At 48.0% G+C, this 25,312-nt stretch overlaps 3 protein-coding genes across 4 annotated transcripts; 1 reads left to right on the top strand and 2 right to left on the bottom strand.

Annotated features, from left to right (window-relative positions):
• Positions 1 to 432: 432 nt before the first annotated feature.
• LOC120375779 (uncharacterized protein C9orf57-like) lies at positions 433 to 9,367 on the bottom strand. The gene is made up of 6 exons (XM_039496709.1): positions 8,982 to 9,367; positions 7,764 to 8,058; positions 6,739 to 6,835; positions 2,828 to 3,047; positions 1,366 to 1,485; positions 433 to 855 (listed from the first exon to the last, which is right to left on the bottom strand). The coding sequence occupies exons 4-6, from the start codon at positions 2,877 to 2,879 to the stop codon at positions 740 to 742; spliced, it is 288 nt and encodes a 95-aa protein (XP_039352643.1). The 5' UTR covers positions 2,880 to 3,047; positions 6,739 to 6,835; positions 7,764 to 8,058; positions 8,982 to 9,367; the 3' UTR covers positions 433 to 739.
• Positions 6,765 to 9,934, top strand: LOC120375780 (prostate and testis expressed protein 3-like). Its single transcript, XM_039496710.1, has 3 exons — positions 6,765 to 6,827; positions 7,965 to 8,084; positions 9,219 to 9,934. The coding sequence occupies exons 1-3, from the start codon at positions 6,770 to 6,772 to the stop codon at positions 9,341 to 9,343; spliced, it is 303 nt and encodes a 100-aa protein (XP_039352644.1). The 5' UTR covers positions 6,765 to 6,769; the 3' UTR covers positions 9,344 to 9,934.
• Positions 9,935 to 11,031: 1,097 nt separating this feature from the next.
• On the bottom strand, positions 11,032 to 24,648 carry CHEK1 (checkpoint kinase 1). Of its 2 annotated transcripts, none has more exons than XM_039496014.1 (12): positions 23,607 to 23,819; positions 21,277 to 21,500; positions 20,323 to 20,387; positions 20,160 to 20,229; positions 19,015 to 19,203; positions 17,446 to 17,550; positions 16,240 to 16,335; positions 15,082 to 15,190; positions 13,751 to 13,928; positions 13,402 to 13,533; positions 13,075 to 13,176; positions 11,032 to 12,224 (listed from the first exon to the last, which is right to left on the bottom strand). In XM_039496014.1, the coding sequence occupies exons 1-12, from the start codon at positions 23,669 to 23,671 to the stop codon at positions 12,129 to 12,131; spliced, it is 1,431 nt and encodes a 476-aa protein (XP_039351948.1). In that variant the 5' UTR covers positions 23,672 to 23,819; the 3' UTR covers positions 11,032 to 12,128. The 2 variants fall into 2 exon arrangements, with proteins under 2 accessions (XP_039351948.1, XP_039351947.1); XM_039496013.1 differs by lacking the exon at positions 23,607 to 23,819 and adding an exon at positions 24,572 to 24,648 and having other exon boundaries at positions 11,034 to 12,224.
• Positions 24,649 to 25,312: the final 664 nt, after the last annotated feature.

Genomic DNA, 25,312 nt, shown 5'->3' with positions numbered 1-25,312 from the left:
TGTGGCAGGCTTATCAGGCTCTGTCTGATGCCCAGCCACCACCAGAGGGACATGGAGCACTGCCCTGAGGGGTGTGGGTTACACGGGCCCCAGGCTCAGGGCTGGCACCGGGCATTCGGAGAAGCCTGGCGGATGGAGGGGGGGAATGAGCGGCGCTGTCTGGTTGGCAGGCACAGTGACCCATCCCCCAAATGCCAAGGGAGGGCACTGGAGCCTTCCCCACTGGCAAACTGTCCACCCTGTTCAGAGGCCTGCCAGGGGAGAGGGCCCCAGGGTGACCAGATGTCCCGATTTATATGGTCTTTTTCTTATATAGGCTCCTATAACCCCCCACACTCTGTCCCAACTTTTCACACTTGCTGTCTGGTCACCCTAGAGGGCCCCTTAATGCTCTCAGGGGGGCAGGGGCTCTGAACAACAGCTTGGGGGGGGTCACCTTAACCCACGGCACCACAGCAAATCCAAGATCCAAGGGAGTCATAGTGCTGGGCCTGGGCCAGCGAGACACCGGGCAGGGCGGGGCAGGCAGGAGAGGGGTCAAAGGGGAGGGGGCCATGGGAGTGGGAGGGGTCAGAGGACAGGAGAGGGCAGACACGGGCCACAGCAGGTCTTGGATTCTGGTGGGGTTTTAATCAGACTGGGGAAACCAGGAAAGAAACCAGGAGGGAAGAAAGTGGACTTCTCCCAGAAGTGCAGCTGCCCCCCCAGTGAGTGGGAAGTGAGGTGGTGTCCATGGCCCCTAGGCATTGCAGAAGTCTTCAGTGCAGCAGTGGAAGACGTGATGGATGAACGTGCCTCCGACTTGGTCGTGGCAATCTCTGAAGCAGCCCTGCTGTGAATAGAGGGGGAAGTTCCCTGGAAAAAGAGCGAGAGCCATGAGTCCTCAGGGCTGGGTGAGAGGGACAGACGCCTCCTCCCTGGGACTGCGCCAGAGGAATCCAGTGTCTGGTGCAGCCCCCCAGCCAGAGCAGCCCCAGCTAAGCTGCCCTCCACTCCGTCGATAGCCAGGAACCATGTCTCCTCTGTCACCCGCTGCCATTCCCTTCCCACTGCTCCAGGGGAAGACACCTGCTGGTCCCATTCTCTGTCCTCGGGGACTCCCCACGCCTGCCCTTCCCTATGGCCCCATGTCACAGCCACCGTTCTGGACTAAGGGATGAACATGGCTCTCTTTGGAGCTCCCCAGTGTCCTGCCAGCTTGGCAGCCATGGGTCACTCGAGGCCCAGCAGAGACCCTCCTATTCCCCACCCTCCCAGCGGCTGAGCTTGCTGCCTCCAAAACCTTGAGTCCCAGAGATGGGGCATCTGTGTTCACTGAAAACACTAGCCAGGGGAGCGGGGGGCGTGCCTGCCACCTGCACCTACCGAGGAGGAGTGTCTGGAGGTAGCAGGATTCCCCCGGACCTGCCTTGCACATGCTTTTCCCTGCAAGACACGTCTTGTTCGGCTGCCGTCTGACACACACGTGGCACAGGAGGGCGCCCGCTGAGTGACAGGAGAGAGAAGAGAATGACACAACTCATCAGGCGCAGAGGGCCACTGGAGATGGGCAGGAAAATAGAGTCACCCGTCTGATCAGGAGCATGGTGACAAGGAGCTCTCATGTCCCTGTGTTATAGAAAGGCTGAATGTGAATCGGCCTGGGGAGCTGACCCAGCCAAGCCCATGAAATAGAAACTCGTCAGGATACACACACTAGCTCTGCCTCTATAATAACTCTATAAATAACTGACTTATGAATTCACCACAATTGTTCTAGTGGCTTTTCAGATTTTTAAAGGTACATTGCTGTGTTTGTAAAGCTTTTTCCTTCCTCTTTTGCTGTCCCAGGACCCAAAGAAACACGTGTGGAAACTAATTGACTATATCCAGGAAATACTGAAACTGACTTAACAGAGGGCTTAGAAACACAAAGTAAATTGGGAGGAAATAGGAAAAAATACCTCTCTCTCTCTGAGCCTTTCAGTTACAATGAGCTTTTAATCTATTCACCTAGTAGTTAAAATATTTCACACAGTGTGATTTCTATGTGGAGGGTGAATCAAATCAATCTGAAGACCCATTCCAGGTTTTCTGTGCTGCTTATGAAAGAGTCAGTGAATATTTTAAAGTGCATGGGGAAAAAAAACCCATTCAGCATGAATCGAAGGAGGTCAGCAGCCAGTCATATCTCTCTATCCTTGTGGCAGCATATAATTTTTCCTACCCCTATAATTTTATTAAACATTTAAAATAATGTGAAAATCACAAAGTGACCCTGTAAGTGATTGGCACTGGCTGCCGCTCACCATTTTGCAATACACGTCGCACAGTTCTTTGTCTTGGAGAAAAGTACTGGCAATATTCACTGCACAGGTCAGCTCAAAAACCCCCTCACTCGTTACACAAAGGGGCTCCGTCTCTCTCTGCCAACTGCCTGGATTCAGCACAGCTGGACTTTGCGACTGCCAGAGGCGCTTCTAACAAGCTCATGGCTATGCTGTATTTGGCCATATTTGGGAAGCATGTCGCTGGTTTGCAAAACTCAACAGCCCTGTCCCAGTCTTGCGAACCCATCCACTTACCTGTATTGACCTCAGAACACTGCTGATGTTATCTGTCCCTGTGCAGGTCCCTCCCTAGGCCAGCCTGGCTTTGCCAAGGCGTCTGTCACTAATGCAGAGCACAGGCTGCTCTTACGCTACAGTGTGTGAATCCCTCTCCCTAACCAACAAAAGCCAGCTCCTCTGCTGCTGTACATCATCCTAGCTAGCTCCACTGACGTCAAGGGGCCAGCTCCCTGATGGAGCTGAGGGGGTGAATTGGTCAGTTTCGTTTGGGAACTCACCCGTTGCAAAGTACAGCAGGGCTGTGAAAACAGGAACCAGCATCTTGTTCATCCTTTGTTTTCTCTCCTTCAAGCGGAGGCGGAAGCGGCACGGTGTGCTGGGCGAGCGAGAGCCCAGGCAGGGGTGCAGGGCAGTGTGCAGAGTATGGCACTCCTCACACACCAGCCGGAGTTATATTACCACTGGTGGAGGCCGGGCAGCAGCCAATCAGGGCCCATCCTGCAGGAAACACCCAGGTTTTTCTGATTAATAGTCATATCCCCAGATTGAATCGAATGGTGAGTCCAGGAGCAGAACAATTCCTGCTCAGGTGACCAGCTCTGGGCAGGCAGCTGCCCACCCTCCCCAAAGGCTGGGGTTGGACTGGGCTGGTGCCAGTCGCCCAGGGCTCCCATACGGTACCTATCAATGTCCACAGAACATAACTGGCCCTTTTTAAGAATTAAACTTCTTGCCCCATTACTGTGAATAAAACCTTCCAACCAGGCCCGATGCATAGCTGGCCGCTGAGTCTGCGTGGCCGAGACACACCCCGCCACCCCCAGGGAAAGAGGAGCCGGCTGCAGTAGAGGAGGCCGCAGCAGACTGGCAGCCCCTTGAAAGTCCCGCTGCTGGGATGTGGAGGGCAGCAGAGCTAGTGGCACCAGCAACAGAGAACGCCCTGGCTACAGGCAGAGTCCCACCAGCTGTTATGGAGAGAGAGGCAGTGCGTGTCCCAGTTACCAGCAGGGCAATTGGGAGCTGGGATGGGGGATCAGGACTATGGTGGGACAATGGACATTGGCAGACAGGACAGGAAGCTCACAAACAAACCTGCAGAACCCACTGCCAGTGCCTGGGTTTGTCTCTTTACTCAGCCCCGAATGGCTCTGAGAGTGGGGAGCAGCAGCACCCCCCTCGGCTCATGCACTGGGAAAGGTGCAAACTCCTCCAACCACCCTGCCTGTGCCCCCTCATCCCCAGCGAACAGAACTCTATGGCCTGGGAACCGCTCACCTGAGCCTGACCACTGCAAAGGACACCGAGGGAACATGTTGGGAACGTGGGTGGCAGATTCCCATCAGTATTTTTAGCCCGGCAGCGCAGGATCGGATGGATCCAATTCGTTTAGGGACAGAGTCTGTGGCTCAGCCCGTCTCAGGTTCACTCTAAGCCCAGCACAGCAGGATGCCCTTTACGGGGTAGTTTGGACTGTCTCAAACACACGGTATTTAGTCTTGTCACACTGGCTGCTGGAGGCCAATGACCAGGCCCCAGAGGGACCTCACTGGTGTTAGCCAAGGCATCCGACTCAAGCAATGACTTTCCACCTCCTGAAACACCCCCTCCCTGGTAGTTTCAACTGGACAGGGGAAGACATCATCGAGTCCTGTCCTAAACCTGGGCTGTGTTGCTGTGTTCAATTAAAGAGCTGCCCCGTTCTGCCCCAGAGGTGGCAGCATATTCCAGTCTTAGGTGAAGGGGCTGGTAGCACCACCTATTATTACAGTTGCCCAAGACATCCCATTATAGGGCCCCGTTTTCAGTTGCTGATACCTTTGCCAAACTTTAGCTAGTTAGATTGACATTTTCCATGACGGGTGTCTGCCTCTGGCTGAATTTTCTTGGAAAGTTTCAGCCAAAATGGTCCAGCTGTTTCTGAGAACAAGGCTAGGGGAAGTTAGACATAAAGGTAGCTCTGGAACAGGCTTCCCAGCGAGGCTGTGGAAACCCCATCAGTGGAAGTTTTTAAAAACAGGCTGGACAAACACCTGTCATGGATGGTGTAGGTTGTCTTGGTCCTGCCTCAGTGCCGGAGGTGGACTTGGTGACCTTTCAAGGTTCCTCCCAGCCCTACACTTCTGTGATTCTATGTGGGGCTAAGAGGTTTCCCTGAGACTGACTGTAAAACACAGGGGCTGTGTGCCCCAGCATCAGCAGGCAAGACAAGCAGGAGTGAGCATGGCCCTGACTGGAAGCTGAGCGACAGGGCTTCTGTTTGGGCACAGTGCCGGCTGGAAATGCAGACTTGGGTTTCCGTGCAAAGAAACTGCCTGCTGTTCCGTCCTGCTTTGTTTAGGGAAATAGGACTTTGTGGCCAGTCTTTTTACTGAACAGGATTGCACCAAAGAAATACCTGACTCTATCATCAGTCTCTCCTCCTAATGGAAATGACTCACAAAGTCCCAAATACCAACTAACCACTTGGACCAAAAGGGATAACAGGTTGGCATTCACACAGGTTGTAGCGGGAGGTGCGTCCCTGTCTGTGCTGGCAGGGGAAGGGGTACTGCCAGAGATGCTTCCAGATGTTGTGCGTGTGGAGGTGGTGGGGGGTGTTGTACCTCTTCACTCTGTATGAGGGGGGCTCTGTCCCATTTGCACATTTCAGGGTTCATAGTACTTAGACCATCACATCTCATTAGAGAGTCATCAGGAACTAGTCAATGCCTTCTCCAGAGACACACAGCTACCAAACTCTTTAAAAAATGCAAGACCTTGCCCAGTTCTCACCACACCAACCGCAACCCAGTAGATCTCTCCAAAGGCTGCCCCTTCTCCAATTGAGAAGGTCGTAACCACGCTGGTCCAACAACATGCAGCTGCCTCCCAGCAGGGTTCAGACCAGGGCACAGCAGAAACAGCCCCCGTGGCACTGAAAGCTGACACCCTTGTGACCAGGGATGCAGGTCAGCTCTCCTCTATGCCCATGTTGCTGGACCTTTCTGCAGCCTTCGACACAGTGCACCATAAGGTGCTGTTACCCACCAACACGGTATCACAGGAATAGCTGAGCCAGCGCTGCATTGGCTCCAATCAGCCTTCTGCAGCAGAACTCAGAACGGCGGTGGGGAATAGCACCTCTCCAAAGGCCCCGCTGTGGGTCCCACAGGGATCCCTCCCATCCCTGCTTTTCTTCAATGACTGAGAGAAAGTGTGAGATGCCACGGGCTTAGCTGCTAGTATGGTGCCCCTGACACTCAACCCTGTCTCTCCCTCTCAGCTCATACACCCACAGCTACTGCTAACCTATCCGCATGCCTACAGGAAAACAGCTCCTGGTGAACCACAGCTGGCTCCAGCTGAACTCCATTTCATCCTCTCTCCCGCCCTTTTCACTCTGAATGGTCCTGACCCTGCAAACCTCTGCAGGGGTGCAGGCCCACGTGTCCCTGCGGTGTCCTGCCGAAGTCAGGTGGGAGAAGGGCCACACGAGTGGGTCCCATAGAGCCCAATCCTGCCAGATGCTCCAGGCATTACCAGTAGCCCCCACCCCGACTAGGCTGGCACTGAACGTCTCGTTCTTTTCCATAACACTCCTCCCTCTCCCGAGGGGCCTCCGCAAAGGGACGACGTGTGTCCCTGTCGCACACGGATGTGGCCGATAATGGGAACTTGCTGTACACACACTGCTCTGATGTGTGTAATGAACAGTCTTAAAATAAACTTCACCTCAATGGGCCAGATGCTGAGCCCTGGGCCACCGGGATCAATGGGGAGGGACTCTGGGCTCACACGTGTGTACCTGAGCTCAGGATCTGGCCCACCGAGTAACTCTGAATCGGATCCCACGTTATCTCCTCTCCCTCAGTTACACCAGCCTGTCCTGACATGCGTCAGCGCCCTCCCATGGTACTATTCCCCCGGCCAGCAGGGCTGCAGGGCCCTTCAGCCAGTTTGTCTCCACCATCCCTCTGCCCTTCAGCCGAATTTAATCTCTGATTAGCACATTTATGGAGGGGGAGCCGCTCATCTGGGCAGGGAGTGTCTAGCCTCCTGTCTGTGACACGACAAGAGTCCAACAAGTGAGCTCCCGGGAGTACACGTTGGTTCCTCCCAGGACTGGCCCTAGCCCTGGGGGTATAAATCCAGCTCTGCCCTGCCCAGCAGCCATGGAGCGAGGTTTGGGCAGTCCCAGGTCCCCACTCACCCCACACGACTGCAGCTTTACGGTGACGAAGATGAAGATGAACAAGCTCTTGGCTCTGGGCTTCTCTGCCCTGCTCTGCTGTGTCCCAGGTGAGTTCCTGAAACAAAATGGGGGGGTGAAGGGGAGATAACTCGTGGGAGGCCGATCATGCTGTGCCATTTTGCCCTCTCCAGCTGTGCCCATAACGTCCCTGCCAGTGGGATTGGTCCTTTACACTTTCCAAGGCTGTTCTGCTGCACTGGGGCATAAAATCTCCCTGTTTCACACTACTTGTAAATTAACACAGGAATCAGAGGCTCAAAATTTCCCCCACATCTCCGGGAGTGACTGTCCAACCCATTCCTTAACAGCAGCAAGTGCCTGCGCTGCAGTGGCAGGATTCCTAGCAGGCCCAGGGAACAGGGGTAACTGGGTGAAATTATCTGTCTTGTGCTATACAGGAGGTCAGACTAGATGATCTATGTTCCCTTCTGGTTTTAAAATCTAGTCTCTATGAACCAGATCTTTCCAAGGTCTGCAAGCAGCAGATTGCAAACCCCCCCACACCCTGCGCGCACACACACACACGCACACTGTGCTAGTTCATTCCATGCACTATCCAAGCTGCCTGTCGAGGGCATGGGGGCGCCCCTGGAGACATGCAACACAATTAACAGAGCGGTCCAGCAGTTACTGTCCTTGTGTTGTATGCACAGAGCATTGCCCAAAATGCTCCTGCACTTCACTGCTGGATGGCGACTAACAGCATTTGTCTCCCGTGTAACCAAACCCCTGCCAGAAGCTGGCAACTGGCTTCCTGTGGGCTCTGGAGTCACTGCTTAGCAGTCGTGGGGAGAGCCACTGGTTGCCAGAGACCCCCTCTACACCAGAGCCCCCACTTGTCTGTGTTACATGCCTCTGTCCTTAGGGATTGGAAACCAACTATTGCCCAGCCTCACCGCCTGTGTAATAGCCTCTAACACACTTGCTTCCCCCTAGTGGAGAGACATTGGCATGGGCTACTGCGAGCCCAGGGAAGGATTTACCTTGATCACAAGCTGACTCTTTCGCCTGGCTTGCTTCTCCACAGGCCTCTTCTTTGGCTCCATCTGCATCCAACACACTTTGTGGAGCTGTCTTTGTCGTTACATGGCACTCTCTCCATGGCAGGTGCATGGGGAATTCTGTGGCCTTCACCCCCGATTCCTGTCTGGCTCCATGTGGGTTTTTCCTCCTTTTTCCTGCAGCTGAAGCCCTTCGATGTACCGTTTACCAAAACAAGATACCCGTCTTTGGCTGCATCAAAGGATTGGGCATCTGCCACCCTGCACCGGGGCTACCCTGCAAACACATCAGAGTCTTTACCAGTATGTATGTCCCAAAATGGGCACTCGCCAGGCTAAGATGGGAAGAGGGCTGGCTTTGGAAAGGTGGCTTAACTGCATGCACACCAGGACCCACGAGGGTCAATGGAGACACTGAACCCATGGCCAAAGGGGGCCTTATTCACGAGTCCCAGCCCAGCTGCTGACCATGCAGTGCCATGATGGGTGCGCTGCTCTAGCAAACAAGGGGAGCTGCCCGGGCAGAGGACACAGGCTAGTACTGGGCACTTCTTTAGAGCCTCCCCCCTCCCAAGAATCTCAAACAGTGAAACGAACGAATAGAAGCCACACCCTGCCTGTGAGGTAGGTGAGAAGACTAGATAGGGAATAGCACCCAGTTCTGAAAGGCAGTCATCTTGGGGAACACGGCAGCTGTTTAACTGGGGACAGCACTTTAGGGCAGGAAATAAAGAAGAATCTGGTAGCCCAGTGAAATGACATTTGGAACAGTCCCCTCAAAGGGTGTGTGGGGCTGGGAAACCAGCATTTACTCCCCTCTTCCTATCAGAGGGAACATGGGAGCTTCAGTGAACATCTGGGAGCACTTCAGATCTAAATCCCGACTTAGACTAGTTGGGGGTGGGGGGGAGAGTTCAGCATGGATCCCAGCACTAAGTAACTGGCTTAGCTTTTTGTCCCCATCTCCAGTGGGTACCCAAACACTGAGCTCACAGAGTAGGATTGAAGAATGTTGGTTGATTGCCATGCTATTGTTGGGAGTGGTCCTTTGGAGAAGACTTTAAACCAAGCTCTAGTCTGCTCCAGCAGAATTTAGCCATTTTCCCCAGCAGAGTTATATGGATAACCCCATGGTTCCTGATCTTTAATGATCCATGTGTGTTCACACAGTACAGTGAGGCAACAAGAGCAGTTCTTTACCTCCATGTTCTTTTGACGGTAAGCACTCTGTCATCTCTTTCTTGGCCCACGTGTCTTGTTGGCCTAAATGTTAGATCTAACCCTAAGAGCAGAGAGAGGAAATGAGCGCATAAACTATTTCTGGTTAGACACTCCACCTTTGCCACTGAGTTGGACGCAGCAGGCACTTGTGAGACTCTTGGAAGGAGTCCTCATTCCTGGGTGCATTGTCCTGATGTGTTTTCCCTCCCTACACAGCAGGCATCCAGTTTTCTTCACAGGCAGACTGTGCTATGCAAGGTGACAGATGCAACTTCATGGAGCCAACGAAGTCTGGCCACCGCCTAATTTCCTGTTGCAACACTGACTTCTGCAACAATTAGAACTACCAACAGCACCAATGTGGATCTCCACGTCATGGAATTGCGGGGCCTGTGTCCTCCATGCTATAGGGATCCCAAGCCCTTCTCTCATCCCCCATCTCAGGCTTCAAGATGCCTCCACAATCCAAGACCACCACGTAGGACCTCGCTGCCTTTAGGATAATTTTGGATGTGTCAAATTAGCACCATAAGTCTGAAAACTCTTGCCATACATGGCACTAACAGGCTCCCTACCAGACTGACTCAGCCTCAGTAGAGGCCCTCACAGCTAGGAGCTCATATACCTCTGCCTTACTAAGCAGAGATCCCATTTACCTGCATTCACACCCACATCCCCGCCTCGCTGATTATCCTATTTCACCATTCCCTCAGGCAACTGACAGTAATTTGGGCTAGTAGAGAGAGCACAGGCTAGGAACTCTGGAGTTCCAGCTCTACTAGCTGTATCCTAGGGCAGGTCCCCTTACCTTTGCATGTCTTATGCCTTGTTTATGCTAGGAGATTTGCACTAGTTTACCCAAATCAATTTAAAATCTATTTAAAACTAATGCAACCTTTAACATCAGTACATTTAAACCAGTGAAACTCTCATTTAAATCACTTTAATTTGCATCAGTAATTACTGAGGTAAGCTAAAAAGATGCAAGTTAAACTGATTTAAGTGCATCAACATTAGAGGCTTGCACCAGCTTACCTACACCAATTTAGGTCTTGAATCGATTTAGCTGATAAGGAATTAACTTCAGTTTGGTTGGTAAAAGCACTCAAACTGAAATAAGAGTGCCTATACAAGGGAGACTGACATTCAAGCAATCTCCACGTATCCAGAGCCAGCAGCTGGTGTAACATTTCAGCAGTCTCTGAAATATTGCTGGTGTACTGAACATGTATTCATTCGCCTACGATATTGTGCTGCTGAACTGTGAACTTTGCTTCGTTTGGATTTCCCTACTTTGTTTCCTGGTCTATAAACCCCATTATTGCTAAACTGAAATATCAGCCATTCTGATTTGTATCGGGGGTCCCCCTTGCATATGCCAGGCAGCCTTCTGATGTCTCCTAAGCATTCTCATGCCAAAAAACCCTACAACACTCTTGGCCAGATATAGTCTATTCATTTAAACCAGAGTCCCCATTTGACCTCTGTTTTGGGAGGCTACATCAAATGGCCCAGGAGCCTGTCTCAGGAATATGTAAACCTTTTCTTTCAAGTTTATGGCTAAAGCTAGGAATGAAGAAGTCACAAAACAAAACGTGTTGCTAAACCACTGCTTGAAAACTGGCAGTATCATACCTGACTTCGGTCACTATGGGAGTGAGCTTTGAACTGCTCCTTTACTGCCAGGCCTGCTGGAGAAGCAAGCCTGATTGATTAAAAGGACTCAGAGGCATAGCAGGAAGCTGAATGCTGAGCCAAAACTGGAACCTCCTCCTTGCCCAATTTGGAAGCCATGAAAAGACTCCCTACCTTCCTACTGAAATAGGACCAGAAAGGGGGCACTCCTCGATGCTGGGAGGGAGAGCTGCTGTGGGAAGGTGGTGTGGGAATGAGACACTGGCTTTATCTGGATTCTTTGCTTTGTTAATAAGGTGGGATCCCTAGAAGGAGCAAACTCTTCTGAAATGGAATTCTGTCCGGAACACCCCAGGGCAGCCATTTGCTTTCTTTCAAATTGAGATTATACTTTATTTTGTAAAAATTTACAAAAGTTTATACAGATCGTGTTTATCTTCACATCATTGTACATTTGACTGTGATTGGTCAGACGCAAGTGGTCCTTGTTAATACAAATAAACTATGTACCATTAAAAAAAACTGCTCAACTAAGTCTGAATTTTAGGTACTGAGAAATGGAAATAAGAAATGCCCCTGAGGCCCTGCTACCCTCTAACACATTCCCAATATAAGCTGTTGTATATAATAGGTTTGACTTTACCTTCCAATGTAGGGAAAACTACAAAACACTGAATAAGGGGAAAAGAGTTGAAAACAAGATAAATGGTACATAAAATGTTAATACAGTATCTATTCTGCTGCAGACCTCTTAGCCTGCAATGTGTAAAACGACAGGTGAACAACACACTAGAACTAGTGCTTTGGGCCCAACCACTTTACTTAATAAAAGGAAAGGCCAAAAAGGTATAATAAATTTAACAAAATTACATGACTGAGACCCACACTGTCTCCAAGCCTCTGCACCCCATGTCATCAAATTTTAAATGGAAGGGTAACAGACAAGTTATTGCTCAAATAGATTTAAAATCAGAAGATACAGCAATGCAGTAAGGGGGCTGAAACAATTTTTTATTAGGTATAGGCTCTTACCCTCCTGCCCCCACAAAAAAAACCTAAGTCTGCATCAGACAGTGGCTGCAACAGCCTTGGGGCAGGAGGCATACTCTCTGTAAGTCAGTGGAACAGTCAGACTGGCTCCCACAGAAGCACAAAGTATCCCAATGAGAGGGTTTGCTGACTGAGCAGAAGAAAAAAACCCTCATGCCAGTAGCTAGCAATAGGAAGGCATACCACCAGCTAACTTACTACAGTCAGGAACACTTTAATGATCACTATCCCAAATTCATCTGGGAGACCCTGGAAATGTATTTACCAAGCTTATCCTCTGAGGAAATGTCCTGGTGTCAAGACAGATCCCTAAACAAATGGGTTTCCATCGCAAGTGACTCTCAGATACTGGCACCCACAAGCATTTCTTGATGCAGAATAAAAATAAAAATTATCAGTGTAGCAGCATCCAATTCACTCCACCTCCCAATGGCAGCTGGATCACGTGGCAGGAAGCCACACTTTCTGGGTGCTGACAATATCATTCAGTTTCCCCTTAATCTTCAGGAAGTGCCTCTTGAACTCCAACCCATCACCCTAGATAATAAAAACAAAAACTATATTGGGGACTGCATGCATGTGCAAATAGACAGGAATGGGAATGCTGTAACACCTGCCTATCTGAGGGACACTGGGAGCTACTCTAGAGAGTTTATTTTTTTCTTTACAAGTTTTATGTTCATTGTTTATAATTAGTTCTCAAGAAATGCTGCCGCCTCCTCTATTGTTATCTGCATGGTATTGCTTTTATAACCTTTTACAAAAGGTGTTTATTCTATTTGCCACTTTGAGACACTGATTTCCATGAACGCAGGATCAGGCCAGCCCAGCATGCTCCCCCAGTGCCCCAAAATCATTATGCTTAAGAAGACAATTACAATGCCTTCTCCCATAGTACTTGGGTACTCAAGATGCTTGCTCTCTCTCACTAGCTCCCCACACATTAACTGGAAGGAGGGATTTCCAGACAGTGAGCAAAAACAAGGAGGAGTCCTTGTGGCACTAACAAATGTATTTGGGCATAAGCTTTTGTCGGCCAAAATCCACCTCATCAGATGCCACAAGGACTCCTCATTGTTTTTGCTGATACAGATTAATACAGCTACCACTCTGAAACCAGATAGTGAGTGTTAACAGCTCTTGCACTGCATGGGGCATTCAGTACCACAGTCCTGGTTTCAGGCACCAGTGAAAAAGTAATGTTGCTAACCCCATTTTGTAGGTCCTCTCCTTCGGTTAGACACAAACTGCCCACGCAAAAACACATTTTCCCCAGGCTTGCCATCTTATCCCACTTGCACATGTAGCTTTATCATATGGAAGCTGGTCCAGTTTGCTTCTAACACCCACCCCTCTCTCTAATGCTAAAGTCTGTTATTTTGCATACCTTAGACAGGCGGAAATCCACCAAAATCTTGTCCTCCATTTCTACCAGGTTCACCTTGAAAATCAGTTTATTATTCCTTCTATCAGTTGTTGATATGGTGACCTTGAAGGCAAATGGGAGAATGATTTTAGTAGAAGGATAGTTTTCACATGCTACAAGCACTATATTCACAGTATACTAGTAACTACACTAAGGGAGTCTGACTAGGGATTTCATTTACAGGTCTTGTGCCGGTTCAGAAAATTCTACGTCTGACTAAAAGATATTTTTATAGGATTTGTCAAATGGAATCAGAAGCATTAATTCATTTAATTCCATGGACTGTACCTGGTTTGTGCAGCTTTTCTTCCAGACATAGCCCATCTTCTCACAAACCTCCTTCAAACTATTATAGGAGCGGTCAGCATCCAGCTTTGTAAAGAAACGGGTCATTCTCTTCACCAAGCGTTGCCAAGGGTTCTGCAGATTAGAGATCAGAGATATGGATTCCACAGATAACCAACTACTTTTCTGGGCTGAAAGTTTGGATACCGCCCCCTCCAATTTAGTTGCCTTTAAAATTAGGACAATGCATCTGAATTGGTGCAAACGGCATCTTTACAGTCTAGCAGCCAAAGAATAAATTGTCAAGCTGCTGTGAACAAAGATGTTTGGAAATGCTATTTTCATTCATTACCTGTGATGAGCCTGGGGTGCCAAGTAATTGACTGTTAACTAGCATGTGCTCAGGGCATGCTGGCTGGGAGAAGCTGATCCCTTGTACTAGTTTGTTGATATTGGTTGGACTGCCGTCCCACAAGGAAATGCTAGTGCGAGGTTCTGGCTGAGAAGTGGAGTAGCTCACTTTTTCCTCACTGAAACATGAAAACACAATTAGTTACATTAATAATAAAGCGCATCACAGTAATGTTACATTTCTCTTGTGACTTTTACAGACTACACCAGGGGATCCCAAACTTTTTGCCTGCGTGACCACAATTTTGAGACTGTTTCCTGTGACCCCAGACAACAACAGCAACCAAGGAATTTACACATTAAGTATGTTATTTAATGCTCTCATGTGATATATGGGCTTGCATGTTGTGATAACTCCTCAAAGTCCGGCGGCATGGTAGAAATTGCACATCTAATCTCTGATGTGACATCAACAGTAGCTCAATATTGCAGAGACTTGATGGACACAAGTGTGCTCAATACAACTTCACACAAATACATGCTTGCGAATGGCACTGTCAATTTCAAGGCAAGTGTTGAGAGCGCAGGATATTCATTCTGGACAATGAACCAGAACTCTGGCAGAGAAAGTTGAGCAAGAAGGTTCCTTGCAAGAATCGACTGCAGGAAATTTTGATACGCTGTTCGATTTCAGCTGCTGGCAAATCCATGGCATCAGGCTTGCACTGAAAGGGGTTTTGCACCCAATCATACTTTGTCATGTCTGCAGTCTTAATGAGCATGGACAGATCTGAATACTGAGTATGTTTGCGCTAATTCATGGAACTTTCATCAGGTGGAAACTATTAAGTATCCCCCTGCCCACAACGTTTTAATATACTCTAGGAATCTGGGGAAGTTCTATGGGCTGTGTTATACGGGAGGTTAGACAAAGGCCCTTCTGGCCTTGAAATCTATAAATCTATGAATACAGGGTATGGGGAGAAGAGCTGTCAGATTACCACCCTGTTTTCACATAAGAGGGAAATTTGGAAGGTGTAATTTTGAAGCCAACATAACTAAGCTATAGGTTTTCAAGTAAAGGCTTTCAGGTAAAGAAGTGTGTGGGATTAGAAAGTGAGGCTATAATCATCTTTTAATGTATGGCAGGGAAGGGAACCCTGAAATCACATGTAGCACAGGAGAATGTAATTGTAATTATACATATCCCCATCTGAATGGCACTGTGGTGTAAAACACAGGCATCTAGAAACAAAAGGTGATATCAGGCTGGAGTCCTGTGTGTGTTAGTCAGTGAAAACAACAAAATACACAAGCGTATAGCATTCTGACCTGTGTGCACTTTTCCTTGGTGAAAAGTCCATATCGGACCGAATGTGCTTAGAAAAGCCACCTGGTGAGTCTGAAAGGCCCCCTGAGGAGACACGAGCCCGCTTTACACCTAACAGAAGAAGATAAATCACACAATCAGGGGTCAGAAAAGTCATCCTAAGGGTCACCAGGGTTTAAAGCATTTGGAATTAGGCTGAGCTCCCCCATTAAAAATACATAGCTCTTGCATAGGCTGGTCTTTGAATTGTCACACAGATCATTGCCTTTGTTTATTTTTTCCATTTGTGTTCCAGTACCTGCAACTTTTGAGACTATGATGGCAAACATCACTGAACAGCAATCTCAATAGCTGAATAACTAGCATAGCCACAAGGGTAAAAATCCTTAATACATCATCATTTTCAAAAACATCACTTACGGGGCAGAAAAATCCTGCCGCTATAGCAATACCATGAGAAAAAAAGAGAAATTATAAATACTTTTTTCATCCAGAACAGTAACATCTCACTAGAAAAAGACGGGAATTATGACGACTTAAACCTATGCTCGTTGTGCTTATCCTTCTTTCTTTATGGTTGTGTCCACAGGGAAAAAATGCTTTGCAAATTCCCGAGATCTCATCCTGAAGACAACTGTTCCCCCCTCTTCAGTAAGGGCAGACCCCTTCCATGAGGTGCTGATAGCACTCAGCACCATCTCCTATGATATTGTGTGACAACCAGTTATAAGAGCATCATTAGACAGAGCTAACATGCCCACATATGTAAGTCTCCCAGGCCCAGATGATGACATTATAGCACTTATTTGAGAAGACCCAAGATTAATGATGTAACAAAAATATCACACTTGATATCAAACATACATCTGAAAGTTTTAAAACCAATATTCTGCAGTGTATGTTTTTGATACTCCACTCACAGAGCAGGGAAGCAGGTATATATCCAGAGGATGAATTAAGGTAGTCTGCACACTTCAGCTGTGAATTTCCAGGATTTAAGTTGTTTGAGTTTCTTGTAAGTTTAACCTTAACTCTGAATTTCCTGCCTTTAAAGTAGTTTCTGCTAACTATAGCATTCCAAGGGTTTTACCCCAGCATATACCCTCAACCGTTACTTAAGCTATTTGTCTATGTTGTACAAAGCACTTAAAGGCATTTACCTTTCTTCATAGGTTTGTTGTACCATCTGTCCTTTTTAATGTCTGCAATGGTAACCCTTGCTGTGGGGCTCTCAGTTAGTATTTTGTGGAGCAAAGCTAGAGAGAAACGTTACATTCATAGGAAGAAACAACAATGAATTAACTGCCATATATCCTGATTCCTAGATCTGTATAGATCATGTTTTCCATAGGTCATTACATTCAAAATGATACTTCAATTCCATCCCCAAATCCTAGAGTTTATCAATCCTAACCAGATCAAATCCATATTTGGATTACCCATAAATTAACACAAAGTTAAGGTAAACTCATAGCTCGGAGGCCTAAAATAAGACCCAAGTTTTGTACAGATTTGTGACTGAGCATGTATCAAAGTCCACTATGTTCCACATGGGCTGCAGCCAGTGTTCAGAGACTTAGAAATAAGAAACTTACTATAGCTGATGTCAAATTCACCTTCGTGAAGGCTTTCTAGCAGATTCCTGTAGGCCTGTTTACTTACAAGAACCATCTTGGGCAAGAACAGGGTAGGAGATTACAACACCAAACAAATCTAGTACCCTGGGTTTTAGATCACTCAACAAAAAAAGAGATATTAGCAACACTTCAGCCCTCAGACTTCCCAGGATCAGGAAGAAACGTAGTGACCAAAGAGATGGGGATAGGGGTTAAATTTGATAGGCTCAGACCTACCAAGTGACCTTAAGCTCATTACTCAAAAACAACAAAACATAGCCTAGTTGTACATGTCTTCATCAACAGTACTTCTACCCATTCCCTTGGGAAATTATTTCAGTCTTACAGATCTCAGGCCCCAATTCTTTACTAGCTTGTGAACTCATTACAGCTGTGCAAAGTAGGTGTGAAATAGTACCAGATCAGAATGACAGGTCTTTACATCTGCTTTGCATAGCTAAGTGACCGCACAAGCAATCTCTTCCTGTTGCCATCGCTGCTATGTCAACCAGGTGTTTCCTACCAGTCTTGCTTAAGAACACCACCTCCCATTTTCAGGTAGCTCCCTAAAGGTGTTTTACAAGTGCCAGATCCTGTGACATCGTGAGCCCATGGTAGAATCCAGCCTTTAGACAGAATGATTTTCAAATACAGACATGCATAACTCCAGCACTTTATTCCCCTATACACATCACTGTCCTACTCAAATACATAAAAAAAAATCAGTCAGCCATTCCACTGACAACTTACCTAATGGTGCAGAATCAATCTTCTTCCAAGGTGGAAGATATGTTTTCTTTTCCTTCCAATCACAGTATTCTTGGCAACTGTCACTAGGCTGGTCCCATGGCAATTCTGCAAGTAAAAAAGCAAGGTACCAAATCATTTTTATGCCTCTGAACACAAGTTTAAGAATTACAGACTTAGGATGGCTGGGGAAAGAGTGAAAGACATGTAAAGAGCACTGCCATTGAACTAAATGGATTTCCATGAGTGGAAAAAAGGAAAAAAATAGTCCATCCTGATTGTGGTTACAAGTTACAGAAGTGCCAAGGACATGCATTCGACGAAGTGGGTATTCACCCACGAAAGCTCATGCTCCAATACGTCTGTTAGTCTATAAGATGCCACAGGACTCTTTGCTGCTTTTACAGATCCAGACTAACACGGCTACCCCTCTGATACAAGGTATATCTAAAGTCATTCATTGCCTTCCCAAAGTGGGGCTCCATCCACCACCCATACTTGTATGCCAGACTTGGAGGGGGATCATAACCCCAAGGGGGGCTAACGCTGGAAAGAAGGGCCCTGCAACCTAGACCCTGAAGGAGTGTGGCCAGTGCCAGAGCGAGTGTGACCCGCAGCATCCCTGCGGCACACCCAGGGCCTGAGACTTGTGAGGAACAGACAACTTCCCTTACATTCAAGAGACACTGTTTGTGATGTCCCCATGCCACAGAGTGGGGTGACGTGTTTTCGGTTAACCTTTCCCATTTTTTCCTTTTTGTTAAAAAATTAGTTGCTTTTTAATAAATTGTATTTGCTTTGAACTGTATTTAATGATCTGTGGGTCAGGGAAGCATCCAGTGCGGAGAGAGTATCCTGGAGTTGGGACACCCTAGCCCCTGCCCTAAGTGACCACAACAAGGTTGGGAGTCAAGCCCCCCAGAAATCTTGGACCCAGCCTTGTCGGGGTTGCAAGGACTCTGTCACACAGGAAAATGGAAGGCGAGCTCTTGAGGTCAGGCAGGCCTCTGGGTAAAGGAAGCAGGAATAAGGACTCAGATCCTTTTACTAGCCCATTTCACCAGGGTAATTTATAAGCCAGAAAAGTTCCCCACAATAGAGGGTCCATTCCCTTGCTTACATATACCAGCGGTTCTCAATCTGCGGTCCGCTTGCAGCACAATCAGCTTACGGCTGCTGCCCATGTGACATCCTCAGGGCTATACAGGTACTATATATATTGCGTGGATGGAGCGCATATAATTCATATATAATATAATACAAATAATAATAAGCAGCTACATATGTAGCCCACAATAGTAAATAGTAAATGCCATATACTATAGCCACAACAGAACAAGACGGTTCTTAGTAGATGACCCCTAAGAGAAGCTATTAAAAAGCTGACCATAATATGAAAGTTTACTTTACTTTTACTTTCCCGACCAAGACCACCTCCATGATTTGGGATCAACTCTAAATCTAGGTAGGTTATGACCATTTGTACTGCAATCCTAAATCACGGTGAGGCTGCAGTAAATATGCATATTATAAAATAGTTTGTGTAGTGAGAAGAAATTGACCAATTCCTACCTCCTGCCAACATAGCAGTAAGTACTATCCCACATGACCAAACGTCAACTGGCTCTGCATGGAATTCTTTTCTCTTTAACAGTTCTGGGGCAACATACGGGAGAGTGCCACACATCTTGTTTAACAGTCGCTCACGACCATTGTGTTTAAACACAGTCGCTAAGCCAAAGTCAGAGATTTTGAGATTATCTAAGCAAACAAAAGAAAAAAGGTCATTAAGTATATTGTGTAACGAGGTATTTTCATCTTCTCTGCTAGAAGACTATTATATTATATTAAAGCTAGATAAAACCAGAGACAGAGTGAGTGTAAATGTGCCTAAGGTCCCCTTTACATTGCCAGTGCAGTATAAAGGGGCCTTAATAAAAGTGAAAATCAGGCCCTTATGACTTTTCTCGTTTCAGATCATACGCATTTACACAATTGATCTGAAATTTGAACCTGACTTGGATTCAAGGAGCACATGAGTTTGATTCAGGGAGAGATGCATGGTACAGAAAAACATCCAAGACAGTTTAAGGAGAGAATATCTCTGTACAAAGAACAGTAATGTTAGAAATAATTTAAAAAATAATTTATTACTAACACCGCCTTTGATTATTAAACTGAAAGTTTTAAAAATCTAGATTAAATAATCGGGATATGGTGAAATGTAATGTTTTGGTTTTCCTCTCAGCTTTAACAAAAACACATCGATCCATTTCATTAGTTTGTTTCAGATTCTCATGCGCTAGTACCATGCTGTAATATTTTGGTTCTGAACATTGCACTGTTTTTAAAAAGTTCCAGTCAAAAGTTTGTTCAGCAGTCATGGAAACATTTGTATTGGTCTTTAGATTAAGAACAAGCTTTAACAAAACTTAAGTTTTATTCAAGTGTGTTCCTTTAAAGGCCACTGTGCAGAGACTCAGAATAACCTGCTCTAGAATACACTGATTAGTCTATTTACACAGGATAAGGGAATGAATAAAAGCCCTGACAGCACAAATCTGCTTACTGTATTTGGTTATTCTTAATGTAGCAGGATGCCACAGAAGCTCTAGGAGTATTTTCAGACTCACTGAGTGATGGTGTTTCTTTTCTCCCCTATATTCTCAATGACCAGGAACTTAAGAGAAGATGAAGTCAAAAGTTTTTATATTTACCTCTTTCATCTAGCAGTAGATTCTCAGGCTTAATATCCCTGTGAGTTATTCCTATACTGTGGAGATATACCTGAACAAATAAATAAAGGCTTTAATACCATGTTCTGTTTAATTTAACTGGAAAAAAGGATCTTGAAATAAATGCGTAAAGTATGACACTTACCACGCCAGCCATAAGCTGATGGAAAAACTTCTGTGCATCTGGTTCAGGCATTCCTATATCAGGCTCTGTAAAAAGTCATTCAGAATCTATATATCAACATATTTTTCTTCCATCATAAACAAACTATGGAAAGGAGCCTCTGCACTATGTTTTTGTAACTATTTTACAAAGTTTCCTGGAAACTCTGCACAAGGCTTATTTTGCACCTGCCTTGAAACAGTAACTACAAGCAATGCAAAAGTGTAATGAAAGGTTATTGAGTTACATTGCAGAGTCTGCATCTATTTAATCTAAACTGAAATGCTACTTTTTTTCGTATCTTCCCAAAGCACCATGGGGGAAAATTCTAAAGGTTCTCTCTAAATCTTATACCATCAAAACACTAGGGCCCAGATCCTGCAAGCTGTTCTACACCAACAACCTCCTTGTGCCCATATGTAGTCCTACTGTAGTCTATTTTCCACTTTCTAGGGGTAAATACGTTGCCTCAAACTCCAGTCTAGAGCCCTGGGCGGGACTAGTGTACAGCCCTGCAGCAGGAGCAGGATCCCGCAGGTCTGTAAACATTAAATTTTCCAGCCCATTTACCATGTTTGCTCTCAAACCAGTTTTCCCCCCTAACTTTTATTTAACCTATAGCATTAAATACGTAGAATTTCTGAATTGTTAGGACCATGCTAAGTGAAGCAAGGTGGTATAGTGAGCTAAGCAAAGGTTTGAAAGGTGGGAACTCTACTTCTAGCCATGGCTTAATCACTGACTCACCACGTGCAGAAGCACAGCCACCTGCAAAGCCAGCCTGTCCTAGACACTTTCCCTCTAAGATCAGTGGCACTGGAAGCGTACAGTAAGGAATCCCTCTGGTTGTACAAGACAACTATGGTGTTCTAATGAGTCTGTGCAGCCACCACTGGAGTTGCCCTCAGACCCTCCCTTGCCCCAAGAATTCTGTACCTATTCGGTCAAAGAGCTCTCCCCCGCTGCAGTACTCCAGGAAGAGGTACTGAATACTGCCTTCTCTACGATGTCCATAGAACTTCACAATGTTCTCATGATTTAACATCTTATTAATGCAGATCTCTTTTTTTATGTTCTCTGGACAGTCCACAGCACGTTTCATGTCAACTATTTTTACTGCAACAGCTTCTTCTGTGCGTCTGTTCACAGCAAGCTGAACTCTGCAGAGAAGGAGAGAAAAAGCAAGGTAACAAGAGATGAAGCAGGTAGTGCACTATGAACCATGGAACGCAAAGTTAGTTTGCATGTTTAACACTATGATCCATACACTCAATGGAAGTTAGGTACCCAACTCCCACTGAAACCAATGAGAATTAAGCACCTAACATCTTTAAGGACCGGGGCTTGAGACACTATGGTGATGGGTGCTAGAGAGAAATCCCCAATACAGATTTGTAGTGGTCTAGCCTGAAGCTTAAGGTGCCCCATCCTTTATTTACATAAGAGTTTCTCCTACTCCCTGTCAAGGCATAGGGAGCATGGGCAGCTTTATCCCTGAGGTGTTAGTGTGAGGTCTACCCCCCAGTCTGAATTTACATACCCCATCTCAAGATGTTGTTTAAAAATAGCCTGACAGATGAAAAGTGCCAAAAACCAGTCTCAACAGACCCACATGTCCATGTTCCTAGACAATTAATTATGTGCCTGGACACATAGAAGGCTTACAGTCCTACAAGCTGTAAAAATTCTGATAAGCATTTCAAGTTTGTGGTCTCCATAAATTGTATGGGTGAAATTCCAGCTCTGGTGTAAATGGATGCAGTTATACTAAATTCAATAGAGTTGCATTTGCTTACATCTATGAGTTTCACCAAAGTGTCATGCCTGAGCTTTAAAAATATCCACATAAAGCTAGTTTTGAAATTGCCAATGATCACAAAAGTCACAATATATAAATTAATTCTGACTTTTGTTTATGAAGTTACAGAATATCCCTAATTATGACTTATATAAAGGAAGAGAGAAGATTAGTAGTGACATAAATTAACTCGGGTTGCATCGTAAACATATTGTATGCCACAGTACATGGAATATACAATATACAGTATATACACAGAATATAACGGTAATATCAGAATATAACAGTGTGTCACAAGATGTCTTGGGAGCTAAGTTGCAGGAGAAGGTATTCTTACTATCAGAGGTTGTGAGTTCAATCCTTGAGGGGACCATTTGGGGATTGGTCCTGCTTTGAGCAGGGGGTTGGACTAGATGCTCGCGGGGTCGCGTGGCGGTGGGCGGCTGGGCTCAGGGGGTAAGCACGGTCTGGGGGGCTGCGGCGTCGCGTCTGGTGCGTCCGGCTCGCGGCTGCGTCCCTGGCGCGCGTGGCCAGGCGCAGCAGGCCAGGCCGAGCGCGAGCGGGGGGGCGGGGGGCTTCCTGCCTTCCGGCCCTGCCTGGCGCTGGCGTCCTGGCCAGGAGCCGCCGCGCCGCGGCGCGAACTTGACGCCACGGAATAAACAAACCGGCCGCCGAGGGGGTGCTTACCTGGCGAGCCGCGAGCCACCGGTTGCCAACCCCTGGACTAGATGATCTCTTGAGGTCCCTTCCAACCCTAATAATCTATGATTCTATGTCCTAACAGAGTAACCCCATCACCAAACTGCTACGATATTTTAATCAAAGCACTTCACAGACCAAAAAAAAAGCCAAATTAAGTGACTTGCCCAGAGCTAGAAAGGGGCTCCCAGGAATTGGTTAAACCACCTCGCTGTACAGGGAAGCACAAGTTGACCTGATGCGATGGACCTGACATGAAAGACAACTGCGGGTTACCACTGCTGATAGCAAAATAGTTTGGAAAGTCAGTTCTACCTCCAAGACTCCTAGCAGAGACAGGGCACTGGCCGTTACTCAGGAGAGTCCTGAAGGTTGGTTATAATTTCTGGCCGAGGCTACGTATAAAGGTCTGCACAACCCCTGCAGCTCGGTCATTCCTCCCTTCTGACAGCGACACGTTACACCTGAACATCGACCTGACCTCAGACAACAGTGTCAGCGCTCACTGAGGCCGAAACCCGGCACCGCTGTGCCGGCAACTGAGCCTCCCGCGCCCTGGCAGGGGGTCATTGACCGGAACCGGGGCTGGCGGGGGGGCAATTATACCCCCCCCGCGCCTGCGGATGTGCCTGTGGGAGGGACACGGGGGCGAGCGGATGCCTTTGCTTGGCCCAGCGCTGCGGGGGCGAGAGACCGGCTGCGGGCCCCGCCGCCCTACGGGGCCCAGGCCCCTTGTCCGGCCAGGGCGCCCGAGCCCCGCCGTACTCACTCTCCGTAGGCACCTTCGCCCAGGGTCTGCACCAGGTCCCAGTCCTCCACGAAGGGCACGGCCATGGCGCGGCGCCCCGCCGCCGCCGGGAGAGAGCGGGGCCAGCGGGCGGGCCGCCCCCCGGGATTGGGCCCTGTGGAGCCCGGCAGCGGGCCCGGGGTGAAACGTGACGCGAGCCGAACCGAACCGCTCCTCAGCCTCAGACTTTCCCGCCTAGCGCCGCGTCCCGCCCCCCGCGCGTCCCGGGCTACGGGAAGGGGCGGGGCCTAGGAGCCGCTCGCCCCGCCCTCCCCGGGGATCTGCCCGTCAGCGCCGGGGTCTCCCCGTCGGCCTGCGAGTGACCCTGGGACGAGAGCGGCATGGGGGCAGGACTCCTGGGTTCTTTCCTAGCCTGGGGCACGCAGGACTCCTGGGTTCTTTCTTAGCCTGGGGGCGAAGGACTCCTGGGTTCTTTCCCAGACAGGGGCGCAGGACTCCTGGGTTCTTTCTTAGCCTGGGGGGGGGGGGCGAAGGACTCCTGGGTTCTTTCCCAGACAGGGGCGCAGGACTCCTGGGTTCTTTCCTAGCCTGGGGGCGAGGGAGGGGTGGGGGGCAGGACTCCTGGGTGTTTTCCTCACTCTGCCTAGAACTCACCTTTGCCCCCATCCCCGGGTCCGTTTACAAAAGGGACAGCGATGCTGACCCCCGTGCAGTGGCCAGGGGCTAAACTGATCCGTGTCTGTGAAGTGCCTTGGAGGAGGAGGCTGGAGCTTGGAGCTGCTGGCGGAGAGGCGCTGGACCCTGGTTTAGGCTGGGACAGAAAGTGCTTAGGTAGGAAGCAGGAGATGCCTCTGGTGAACTAGATGGAAGCAGCTCCCTTCAGCCTACCCGGCCATCAGGAGGCAAAGTACAGAAGCTCTAACCCTGTACATGCTTCAATGGGGACAAGTTAATTTGTGGAAGGGAAAAATGTACCAGTTACTTGCCTTGATGCCACTCTAGGTAGAAAAAAAGCTCTCTTGGGATAAATCTGGTTACCTCCTCCATACAGGAGCATCCTGTCAACCGGGCTGATGCAGTTCTGCTAAATAAATATGCAGAGACCAGGCAGGAGTGCACATTCCCACGCCTGGCACAGGGCCCAGCATTGCACAGGCTTCCTGTCCGATGGTGCACTCAAGGGGAGGGGAGGGGCAGGATGGGGGAGCAATGGGACCAAAGAATCCCCTTTCTCATGGAACTTCCTGTTTTCATCAAGGTTCCCTGTTAAGGGAACACAGGGCACAGTAATCCTCTGAGGAGTTATTCTGCAGATACTCTAGGACAGCAGTTCTCAATCAGGTGTTCAGGGTCCCCTGGAGGGCCACGAGCAGGTTTCAGGGGGTCCATCAAGCAGAGCCAGTGTTAGGCTCACTGGGAACCGGGGCCCAGGGCAGAAAGCTGAAGCCCCAGGCCCTGAGCCCTGCCACCCACAGCTGAAGCCAAAGTCTGAGCAACTTAGCTTTGTGGAACCCCCTGTGACAGTGGGGCAATTGCCCTGCTTGCTACCCCCTAACGCTGGCCCTGCCTTTTATATGCAGAAAAGTAGTAGTTGTGGCACAAGTGGGGCATAGAGTTTTTGTAGTATGGGGGGGGGTGGCAGGTTCAGAAAGAAAAAGGTTGAGAAGCCCTGCTGCAGGAGATTCCACCCACCAACGTGTGCACACGAAATATTAGCTCATGCTTCA

This window comes from Mauremys reevesii, linkage group 12, assembly GCF_016161935.1.
Source record: "Mauremys reevesii isolate NIE-2019 linkage group 12, ASM1616193v1, whole genome shotgun sequence".
Classification (NCBI taxonomy): domain Eukaryota; kingdom Metazoa; phylum Chordata; order Testudines; family Geoemydidae; genus Mauremys; species Mauremys reevesii.
This window is presented reverse-complemented; position numbering and strand designations above follow the sequence as displayed.

What these genes read in the sequence shown, in the direction of transcription:
- LOC120375779 (XM_039496709.1), bottom strand. Translation starts at nt 2,879, where the DNA reads ATGAACAAGATGCTGGTTCCTGTTTTCACAGCCCTGCTGTACTTTGCA. An exon ending in CCTGCTGTACTTTGCAACGG is followed by an intron (nt 1,486 to 2,827) that starts GTGAGTTCCCAA and finishes CCTGTCACTCAG; the next exon opens with CGGGCGCCCTCCTGTGCCAC. An exon ending in CCTCCAGACACTCCTCCTCG is followed by an intron (nt 856 to 1,365) that starts GTAGGTGCAGGT and finishes CTCTTTTTCCAG; the next exon opens with GGAACTTCCCCCTCTATTCA.
- LOC120375780 (XM_039496710.1), top strand. Translation starts at nt 6,770, where the DNA reads ATGAAGATGAACAAGCTCTTGGCTCTGGGCTTCTCTGCCCTGCTCTGC. An exon ending in CCTGCTCTGCTGTGTCCCAG is followed by an intron (nt 6,828 to 7,964) that starts GTGAGTTCCTGA and finishes TTTTTCCTGCAG; the next exon opens with CTGAAGCCCTTCGATGTACC. An exon ending in ACACATCAGAGTCTTTACCA is followed by an intron (nt 8,085 to 9,218) that starts GTATGTATGTCC and finishes CTCCCTACACAG; the next exon opens with CAGGCATCCAGTTTTCTTCA.
- CHEK1 (XM_039496013.1), bottom strand. Translation starts at nt 24,642, where the DNA reads ATGCTCCTGTATGGAGGAGGTAACCAGATTTATCCCAAGAGAGCTTTT. An exon ending in AGAGCTCTTTGACCGAATAG is followed by an intron (nt 20,388 to 21,276) that starts GTACAGAATTCT and finishes GACTTTTTACAG; the next exon opens with AGCCTGATATAGGAATGCCT. An exon ending in TACTGCTATGTTGGCAGGAG is followed by an intron (nt 17,551 to 19,014) that starts GTAGGAATTGGT and finishes TTTTACTTGCAG; the next exon opens with AATTGCCATGGGACCAGCCT.